The following is an 11,137-nucleotide window of genomic DNA, read 5'->3' as shown; positions in this document are numbered from 1 at the left end:
TTAACATCGCCAATCTGCACTTCCTACTTGAACACACAGAGGACGCTCTTGAGCGGAAGAGAAAAAAGTGATGAGAAAGTGCGATAAAACAACAAGATGAGTAAAATAAAACAATATGGCTGAATTTTCAAAATAGACACCATAAATGCCGTAACAAGATCTGAAGTGACTAAACGTGGCATTACTAACAAGGCATTCATTCCTGAATTAAAGAAGTAAACTAGTGTAGTAAAAGTGATACTAGTGTGGTGCACTGGTATCACTTGCCAAGGTGGTAAATACATTCATTGCTTCCATATTGGTGGCACTCTTACAACTATCCAACAAGTTTCACTTCTGCAACTGTAGTCATGGCTACCTCCCTAGTGTCACTTCTACAAGTATTATTATTAGCTCTAGGCTACAACACAACATGCTTGCCTATTTTGGTCTATCTGGCCATCCTCGAAGAGGACAAAAATCTTTTTTCTGAAATCAGGCGAAAATTATTGAGCTCGCTAATGTCATCCATAAAATTTACTTGCTGTGGCCTTATATATGCAAATGACTGTTGACTCTCTTCGACAACATGTATATTGACGTATCTCAACACGTCACATCCACTCTACAAGGTAGGATCACACAAGATAAGGTGTTTTGAATATGCTCTTTATTGTTCACTTTCTTGGGTATATATACTGCGCATTCTTAATCTTGAGTAAATGAACACACCTTGTTACGTACTGTACGCAAAGTAATGTATTACTTGACTAAATCAATTACTAGAGTTTATATCACGAAAGATGAAAATAGCCGATAGAAGTGACAGCTTCCATCTTTGTTTTCCTTCGTCCATTTGGGTTGTTTGTCCCATGTTACACGGATGAAGTGTCACCTGCAAACACAACGTATTACCATTACGCACGGGTATTTGAAAAAAGGAGAAAAATATAAAAGGTATGCTGAAAGAAGGTACCACTGGTTACAAAAGCAACCAAATTGATAAAAAGATCCCCTCCTTTCTACAAAACGCCAGTTGAATACTCCTTTGTCTTCTGCTGAACGAAAAAGATTTTCTTGGTTAATGTTTTTAGTATTTTGCTTGAACAAAGCGATATTTGTGATTCCTCACCATCGCACTTGGTGACGAGATCGGACCAGATGACGTTCTCCTGGGAGTAACAGTACACCCCGAGGCGGCCTCCGCGGAGGGAGGCGTCCTGAACGTCACCTGAGTCCACCACAAGGCGGCTGCCTTCGTACAGGTGGAACCTGGAGGAACAGAGACAGAGGGATCAGACTTTAGAACGTCACCTGAGTCCACCACAGGTCAGAGTTCATCAGCTTACAGGTAGCCATATTTTTTGTTCCAAGAAAAGTTCATTATCAATCCACAAAAATCCAACCATTTCCTTTGCTAATCTATGCTCTTTATGGTATCCAATTCAATACTTAGATACCCAAGAACAACCTAGTTGTATCATTTTTACATAACTATTTCTGCAAATTGTTATATTTGATAGTCTGTTAACCCCACCGTTGTTGATGACAATAGTGGGGAGGGCACGCCTCTGAAGACCTCTTACCTCCCTGCACTACCTTTATGATAATCTGTGCTATTTTACTCCTAGTTTGCGCAATATTCTACTGTAGCAAGACCACGTTAGACTGAGTGCAGTGTTAGATAGAGTAGTAGTAAATTTTCCTGTGATCTGTTTTGTAATTGATCTGTAAGCGTTTAGTATAAGCATTTTAACCCCATTGTTATGTAAATTCAAAACAGCTGCAAATTTGAGAAGATCATTGCGTTTCATTCCTTGACTGTTGCTTGTTATGTACCAGCTTTTAGATAGTAATTTTTAGGGTTATATGTCTATCACTGTTGTTATACTTATAGCTAGTTAAGAGTGAGAAATAAGTTGCTGCTATTGTACGTTACAAACATTTAGGATTTCAAGTAAAATGCCGTCGCTCGTCAGCCTGTACACAGTATATATAGTATGTCTTTCAATCTTGCTACCAATATCCAGAACTGTGTATAGCTCATCTCATAGCACACATGAATGTATCGGTCAGTTAAGTAAACACGAGATTGATGATGGTTCTTGGAATATTGTAAAAACTAAACATGTACCAAAGATGTGTATAACAATGGGCCAGTACTGTCATGAAAACAAAACAACACCTGAGTTATGCAAACTGCGATTGTCCAGTTAAAGTAGTCATGTGTGTATTGATACTACTTTGTGGAGACATAGATACCAATCCAGGTCCAACAGACTTACACTTACCTAAAAAGGGAATTCACTTGGGCCATCTGAACATCTGCAGCTGGAGAAACAAAACCCACGAACTGCAGGGATTACTGGACCATAACAGTTTTCACATTCTTGCGCTGACTGAAACACATCTGGACTCTAGTGTAAACGACAACGAACTGTGCCCTGATGGGTGGTCAGTGGTCAGGAAGGATCGTAATCGGCATGGAGGGGGTGTGGCCTTTCTAATACGGGACGGGTTTTCTTGGAAAGAAAGAAATGAACTTGAAAATGATAATGTCGAGATGTTGTGGCTAGAGGTTAATGTACCACGGTCCAAACCAATGCTGGTCAGCTGTATTTATAGACCGCCTGGATCCTCAGTTCAGTATTTCGACGGCATCCTGGATGCCATTGACAACGCAACAGACGCGAACAAAGAGGTCTTCGTACTAGGGGACTTTAATGTTGACTGGTCCAACTCAGAGTGTTCACTGAAGGAACGTTTAGCACAAACTGCAGTAAGATGCAACCTATTTCAAACGGTGACAGCCCCTACCAGGATTGCAGTTAACAAGAGGCATCATAGAACAACTACCTGTATTGATCTGGCCTTTACAAACTGCCAGGAAAAGTGTACATCAGCTAAATCAACGGCTGTGGGCTTTTCAGACCACAACATTATCTACTTGACTAGGAAAACTAAGGCCCCAAAGACTCAACCACCTGTAGTCTACAAAAGGTCCTACAGCAAGTTCCACCGAGACGACTTTCAACGTAGGACCTTTTGTAGACTACACGTGGTTGAGTCTTTGGGGCCTTAGTTTTCCTAGTCGGGGTCATCTTTCTGGATTTCTCCGCTGCTTTTGACTTGGTGGATCACAGTCATTTGTTGCAAAAACTGACATGCTACGGTTTCTCAGATACAGCGGTTGGTTGGATGGGCAGTTCCTTGACAGGGAGAAAACAGTGTGTACACTTCAACGGCACGAATTCAACCTTCAGAGAGATACACTGTGGCGTTCCTCAAGGGAGTTGCCTTGGTCCGTTGTTGTTTACGATCTTTACCAACGACTTGCCACTTACCGTGACGGAGACCACCCCCGCCATGTACGCAGACGATACATCAGCATATGCGTGTGCGCCATCAGTTGAGACAGTTACGGTTAAGTTACAGACAGACATGAATAACATATGTGAATGGGTGCGTTTAAACAAACTCTTCTTGAATGCAAAAAAGACCAAGTGTATGTTGATTGGGAGTAAACCAAAAATGTCAAAGAAACCTGAACTCACCTTATCTGCTGAGTCCGATGTCCGCCCGGTGCTTCAGCTCCCAGCGGTAGGCGGTGTTGTAGCTCCACCCCACTTTGTTAGGATCCTCCCACAGCAGCTTGGTCTGGGAAAACAGGCAAATGTTCTAGTTTATCGGAATTTCCTTTTACACTGTTTCTTATCTGTCTATCAGAAATCATCCTCAAGCTTCTGACTGGAGTGCTGCTTCTCGCTTATATCTATCAAACACAACGGCTACCACTCTTTACCGGTTTAACTCCTAAACCTCAAAGTTTTGGGTAATGTTGTTATCGGTAATCTTTTTCAGCTATATACAGTAATGGAACAAACTAACCTGTCCCGGGACCTCCACTCCCTTCCATAGAGCCAGCGACATGTCATGACCAGGTCCGGTCGTCGAGTCTACCAACTGGTGACAAACAGATAATCTTTTCAAACTTCTGACGCCATGACGAAATGGGGCTGATGGGCTCTCTGCTAGTTACTCAGAATGATGTCTTTTATGGTGGGATTTTTTAAACAGGTCAAAGCAAATAGCAGCTTGAACTGAAAATGTTATGCCACCAATGATTACTATCATCACCAATTATTCCATGCCTACATCTATATATGTATGACTGGTTTATTTCGAAATTCAACAAACTGACATTGACATTGCAGCCACACGGCTGAATTACGACTTGTCATTACAAACCGTTAACATCAAAGTGGTTAAAATCGAAGCAATAACACAGTTCGTTAAAAAGCGTTGTAGACAGACAAATTAAAACAGTATTGGGATAAAATGAAGTGTCATTACCAAAACCTTTAATATAGTATTACTTAACACATTAATATCATTACATAATTATCTAAAATACATAATGCTATTTGATTCAAAAACACTGCACTGAGAAGACAATTACATGTACTTGTTCAAAAGGCGGACCATGAAGGGTACAGCGCTGTACATCTAAACAATGATATCAAAACAATCCGTTATAATGGCAATAGGTTTGTATATTTGTCACAATCACCGGAGAGTTCACATTCAAATACAGTAAAGTGAAGTTGAATCAAGAATGTGCTTAGGGAAGATAAGCTACACAGCACAATAGAAAGATTATACCTTCAGCTGTACCCCAGCCTGTCCTCCCTCGCTGTCCCCTGCCTGTTTCCAGGACACCAGGTAGAAGCGGGAGTTGCTCTGATAGCTGAAGACGAACCCCACAAAGTCGTCATCAGCCTGGGTGTTGACGAAGAAAGTTCCACTGTAGTCCAAGTTGCCGAAGTAATTCGGACCTATGGCAAAATAGCCGTTTACAACTTTGTACAAATATTCACGTACCGGCAAGTCACAAGCTTAACATATGAACATATCAATTTGCACAAGACTTTCAAGTTATCCAGATCTAGTGTGTAATCATTTGCATTTAAAAGATGATACTAATATCAAATGCGCAATAGTTTGTATTGTAAGATGCTATTAATATAATCATAATGATGACACAAATGGTGATTATCATTATTTTCTCTATAGTGATCATTATCATTATGGTAATCATCCTCATTCTCTTGATCATCCTTATTTGACACCTACCGAGCACTAGACCTGGGTCACTGTTCATTGTCTGAACAATTTCTGCTCCCTGTAACATAAAAGAAAATGTATTCAACACTGTAATCAAATTATGTGTCCAAAAATCTTCACGGTGCTGTATGGATGTCGTGGAATTATTGCACAATGTTTTATGAATGAACTAAGTACATTCAACGTCGTTGACTCTAAGGCTGTTTTGTCTATACTTGGTAATTTGGTAATACCTCATTGAAGATCTCCCACACCGGCAGGTTGCTGGTGCTGCCGGCCAGGTTTACGGTTTGATGGTTCCTGAAGTCCGTGCGGGCGATGACCTCACTCTCAGGACAGACGTCATCGGCGTCTAGGACGCCGTCCATGTCATAGTCATCGGTACAGACGTCGCCTACTCCATCTCCTAAAACAATATATAGTGTAAGGTAGGGGTGGATACCTGTACGGTGTATCGGTACAAAACCGGTTTTTGTTATTGGACCGGATCAGAAAAACCGGACCTCAAAAACTTTGGTGGACCGGATGTTGGACCTATTGGAAAATGAACAGATTATATGATTTGGCATTAGCGTTTTGGGGCTTACCGGTCGAGGAAAATAAAAGCAAAGCAAAGCAAAATCTATAATCATTTCTGCTTACGTTTTACAGTCATTAGTACAGAGGCCTTGTAGAATTTTGAAATGTCAGTGCAGTGGGAGTCGAATACTCCACAAAACAGATTACTTTGTAGCGAAATGGACCATTATTTTGAGTATCGTCTATTCACTTTTTCACATACTGATTCAGGTCCAGGTTCAGCTCCGGACCTGGACCTGATCCTCTGAACCCGGACCCGGACCTGAATATTCAGTACCGGTGCCCATCCCTAGTGTACGGGCTTTCAGTATTTCAAAACAGCAGCCATGGCGTGTAGTTCCAATTCTATATTCTTAATAATTGTATAAATCTTCTTACCATCAAAGTCTGCATTGTCCGGGTTGGGGACGAGGCGACAGTTGTCGACGTCATCCAATATTGCGTCATCATCGTCATCATCATCACAAACGTCCCCTACAACAGAGATGCTAGTTATGATTATTTTGATTCAAGGATAGCAAAGCATCTATGAAGGTCAGATCTTTGCATCAGTCAATTACAAATGACGAATACACAGAACAGCAACATGAACGCACTAAATGCAATTGATTGCAAATGATGCTTGGCTACAGATTAAATTTATTGTAAATTTATTTGAATTATTGTAAATATTTCAACTACGTATTTTTATCCTCATGATCATCCTCTTAGTAACGTTTTATAACTTTTGCTAAAGCAAACACGGGACATTAAGTTAACCTCCTATCCAAGAGACTGCACTAACCGAAGCTTGGTACTTATTTTCACCTAAGTGAAGAGTGAAAAGTCGTGTTAAGTGTCTTTCCCAATGGCACAACAGCGGGACAAATTGGTTGTTTCGAACTCGTTATCTCTGGGGCAAATATCTGAAGCTTTGAGGAATTTTACATAAATGAAGCCGTGGTTACTTGTACCTGCTCCGTCCTTGTCGGTATCCAGCTGCTGACTGTTGGGGATGTCCGGACAGTTGTCCAAGCTGTTCGGTACCCCGTCTGCATCCCTGTTGCAATGGACGAACATTTGGAAGCTATAGTAATCGTTATTTAATAAAAACAAATTAAACAAGAATGGATATGTTCCTACAGATAAATTGATTTAAGTGAAAATACGTTGAGATGTGTACCTGTCATCATTGTCTACACAAGCATCCCCGATGGAATTCTGATCCAAGTCAAACTGGAACATAGAAATATACAACAAAACGTATCAGTGCACGAGTGGTCAACGGTTTATTTTTCTTGCCATTTCTCAAAGTATGTGAACCCTAATGACTGACCCACCTGATCCACGTTTGCGACAGTTGGGCAGTTGTCACAGGCATCTCCGATCCCGTCTCCGTCTGAATCCTTCTGTTGGGCATTGGCCATAAATGGGCAGTTGTCTTGATTGTCGATGACCCCTGAAAAAAATAGAATTGATATTGAAGGGGGATTGAAAAAGAACCCTTTAGCTTTGTTATTTTATATTGGTTATCACCATCGTCATCGGTCGACGTGCTTACACACGACGGGGTTATACCGCCCCTTACGGGGTGACATACCCTTTCGGACCAAATTGTTGATTGGATAGACTGATAAACTTTAGATAGATAGATGTGTTGATATCAAGATGGTAGATTGTAACGTTACTGATTGTATGCTTACAGAGATCGAAGGACGCAAACGTACCATCTTCATCGGCATCACTGTCGCACACATCCCCCACACCGTCCCTATCAGCGTCCCGTTGGTCAGTGTTGATGTTCATGGGACAGTTGTCACACACGTCACCTACTCCATCTCCGTCACTGTCCGTCTCGTCCACGTTCACTGTTAGCGGGCAGTTGTCCTTGTTGGGAAATTGGCAACAACAACAAGAGAGATATAGCTTAAGCTTGCTTCTTTAACAAAAAAGTTAGTGTCATTGCTCTTAATGGATTGAATCTCTGCGATTTCAAGAGAAAAGTGGCTTTTTGTTCGTCTGTCAATGTCGGGAAGTTGGGATAAGTCTTTGTGGCTTCTCTAAACAGAGTGATTCTTTCGGTTTCGTTGAATGAACATTTGGAAATGAAATGTGTTTCGTCTCCCACTGCTTTGGCTGTACAATATTTACAAATTATTTCACACACTGGTAATCTCTTATATCTCCCTCTTTCTAATTCAAGAGGATGAGCGCTAATTCTGACTTTGCTTATTGCGGAGCGCAGCTCGAAATTAACTTGTTCTAAGTACTTCTCTCTAGCGTATACAGATTTACAAGTTTTGTAGAATCTCAGCTTACCGGTATCTATACTTATAGAGATGTCTGTATATGCATATTGGTAATTCTGTTCCTTATCATATTACATACATAAACAGGGTCACATCATTATTGTGTGTAGAACTGGAAAAAGGAATGACATAATTCGAATACATGACTCTTAAAAAGAAATCGCAAACTATAAGAAACCCACACCATTACTTCTTACCTTTAATTAAAGTTCAATTATACATAATTTTCCTTCTACCTGAATGGTGCAATATATCTGTAGAGATAAAAAAGTGATAACATGCAAAATAATCAGGTTATGATATGTATCTGAATAAAATTCTATGGCTTATCAAGACAAGCCTTTCACCTACAATTATAACGAAAGGTATTGATATCATTGGCCATTATAGCTACCAGGACATTGGGTAATCCATCGTTGTCCATGTCGTAATCGCAAGCGTCTCCCATCTCATCCTCGTCTGTGTCGTCCTGACCACTGTTAGGGATACCCGGACAATTGTCCTAGAACGTTGCAATGACATATACAGTCAACATATCATTAGGCAAATGATTGAGTGGTACCCATTTTTTGGAACACACTGTGTATGTTGTAATCTTATTTTCAAAAGAACTATTGATATTGATAACCAGTGTATTTGATATTTTATCCACGACATGCTTAGGTTAGAGTCTTTTAAAGATAGAGTGTGATCAAATCTGAAAGTCATGGTTTACTAGCAGGAATAAATGGAAAAAAAGGATGCAAACCTTTTTACACCTTGTACCATTGCAGGGTAGAGATACATCTGGATAGCCGTCTTGGTCACCGTCAAGTCCACAGGTAAGTCCGTCTCTTGACCCCGCCCAGCCAACTTCACACTACGTGTAGTGAAACGGTCGATCAATAAAATATAACACTGTTGTCTTATTATTTGAGGCCCCTCGTGTAGGACCTGAAGACAGCCAGCGTTCTCTCTATGTAGGACTGGCGAGGGGAGTCCCCTCATGTTTGACCTGAAGACAGCGTACGCCTTGAGTCAGACTTGGCGAGAGGAGTCCCCTCGTGTAGGACCTAGAGACAGCGTGCCCCTTATGAAGGACTCGCGAGGGGAGTCTCCTCGCATTGGAACTGAAGACAGCGTGCCCCTTGTGTCGGCCTTGAAAACAGAATTCTATTTCTCCTGTGGCGGATTTGGCAAGGGGAGTCCCCTCGCGTCGTGGTTGGTGAAGATGAAATCTCTTTTGACTGTAAGGCGAGGGGAGTTCCTCCTTAACCCCAGAGATCTAAGTCTCAATGGATGTCCTTTTCATTTTGTGTCAGTCACAAGAGGGGAGTTCGCTCGTTACCCCAGAGATCTAAGTATCTTGAGTTCTCTTTTTGAATTTCTCAGTGTCTTTAATTTTTGATATCACAGTCTAAAACGCTCTGATTTCAAGATTTCGTCGTCTTGATATTTCAAGATTTAAGACGAAAAAAGGGGAATAAATGGGATTGTCCCCTTTAGATTTGGATTGTGTTATAAGTCTTCCACGCCATGCGGTCTTCGGTCAATGCAGATGAATTATTAGAATGACCGTTTCGTTTTCAAAATAAACTAATTGTATCTTTTGTGACTTCATTCAAGATTAATCAGGCGTCAGTTACGTCTAAGCTAGCGTTTAGCAAAATATTGCACACTTTCCTAAGCATGGCTTTTTCCAAGTTACAATATTCAATAAAGCTGTCTAGATAATGAAAGTGTCACTTTACCTTGCAGGTCAGTTGCCCTTTTGCGTGAACACAACTGGAACACAGATCGTCTTTGCCCAGGCAAACTACATGGTTTCAAAAGAACATGTATTAGTAATAAAGTAATCAAGTTAATACTATCCCCAACAGATTTGAATGCATTTCAACATTTAATAAAAGCTATGGTGGTATAGAAAATTGAGGAGAAAAAAAAACGGCCATCCTTACCTGACATGCATTGTGCCTCCTCCTTTGCTCCAGGAAACACGGACCAGGTGTTGACAGGACAGGGTTTGCAGGCGGTCTGTACCGGCTGGTTCTGGTACTCACCAACAGGGCAGTACTCACACGTGTCTGTGGTCAGGTCATGGAACGTGCCAGGCGGACAGTCAACTGAAATTCAATTCATCATAGAAGGAACACATGGATGAATGAAGTTTTATTGAATGTGTCATATGTTTGCTTGAATGTATACATTGCAAGTGACGTTGTGTGTTATTACCTTCCATTCTTAACCCAAAATACGTTCAAATATACACCTTATTGTTAGCACAGCAACGATACTATCATAAGGTTCTATTATAAAATCTATTATATTTTTATCAATTTTAAAACAAAGATAAACGTTGAACCTAATGATAAGACAGTGTTTATTAAAGCAATCAAAATTTAACTTACGGCAATACGCCTCAAAGCTGTCCTGAAAACTCAGCTGTCCCTCGGTACAGTTGAGGTCGAACTCCGCAAACCCTATGTCAAATGTGTCGACTGTGGCTTGTTGTCCGTTAATGTTTAAGTTGAATTGTTGGCTTGCAACCTTGTCTTCGATATCAAAATAGATATCGTCTAGAGCATAAACGAGGTTAGCTTGCACAGTCTCAGTGACATCCGCTGGTGCCAGCGAGCTGATGGCAACTACCATAAACTTTACTGTGAATTCATTTGCGGATCTCTCGGATTTTGAGATGAAGTTGCGCCCTCTTGTTGAAGTGACTTGTCTGGATGCTGCTCCACACTCCACATCAACGTTTTGTAGCTCGATTGTCATATTACCACCTGGTTGAGAGGAGTCCATCTGGCTGAACAGCTGTTGAAAGTTGGAGATGATCTCGTTTATGCTGCTTGAACAGTCCGTGCCGGAGAAGTAGTGGACTTCTGCTGCCATATGAGGGCGTCCCGGACGGTACCTTCCTGTCGCACATACCATTGCAACATAATCAGCCGACTGCGTTGCCCACCTAACCTAATATTTCCAAATATTTCCGACTGCTTGTGTCTTGCTAAATCTATGCCTACCTGATGTGACATAATGACCCGTTTAGTCTACTGCATGATATACATAATATACAAAACATATTATCATATAGCCAGGCGCCGCGGACCAATTTGAAGGCCCCGTTCCACGTTGGTTATGACGCGGCAACACCGCGTCAGGCCGGTGTGTATCCTCCTTCTGAT

General features: G+C 41.2%; 1 protein-coding gene across 1 annotated transcript in view; it reads right to left on the bottom strand.

Annotated features, from left to right (window-relative positions):
* Positions 1-627: 627 nt before the first annotated feature.
* Positions 628-11,137, bottom strand: part of LOC118424195 (neurogenic locus notch homolog protein 1-like) — a 20,541-nt gene continuing 10,031 nt past the window's right edge. The window contains exons 13-29 of the mRNA XM_035832732.1: positions 10,358-10,870; positions 9,908-10,072; positions 9,701-9,765; positions 8,719-8,829; positions 8,365-8,472; positions 7,389-7,548; positions 7,002-7,120; positions 6,845-6,897; positions 6,636-6,721; positions 6,061-6,156; positions 5,337-5,509; positions 5,113-5,161; positions 4,642-4,814; positions 3,868-3,942; positions 3,539-3,636; positions 1,112-1,251; positions 628-874 (exon numbers count right to left, since the gene is read on the bottom strand). Coding sequence (XP_035688625.1) covers positions 855-874; positions 1,112-1,251; positions 3,539-3,636; positions 3,868-3,942; positions 4,642-4,814; positions 5,113-5,161; positions 5,337-5,509; positions 6,061-6,156; positions 6,636-6,721; positions 6,845-6,897; positions 7,002-7,120; positions 7,389-7,548; positions 8,365-8,472; positions 8,719-8,829; positions 9,701-9,765; positions 9,908-10,072; positions 10,358-10,870 — 2,204 coding nt within the window. The 3' untranslated portion in view covers positions 628-854. The remainder of the gene's footprint in view (positions 875-1,111; positions 1,252-3,538; positions 3,637-3,867; positions 3,943-4,641; positions 4,815-5,112; positions 5,162-5,336; positions 5,510-6,060; positions 6,157-6,635; positions 6,722-6,844; positions 6,898-7,001; positions 7,121-7,388; positions 7,549-8,364; positions 8,473-8,718; positions 8,830-9,700; positions 9,766-9,907; positions 10,073-10,357; positions 10,871-11,137) is intronic.

This window comes from Branchiostoma floridae, chromosome 10, assembly GCF_000003815.2.
Source record: "Branchiostoma floridae strain S238N-H82 chromosome 10, Bfl_VNyyK, whole genome shotgun sequence".
In the NCBI taxonomy this organism is placed as follows: Eukaryota; Metazoa; Chordata; class Leptocardii; order Amphioxiformes; family Branchiostomatidae; genus Branchiostoma; species Branchiostoma floridae.
Note: the sequence above shows the minus strand (reverse complement) of the source record. Positions and strands in the feature narration are given on the sequence as shown.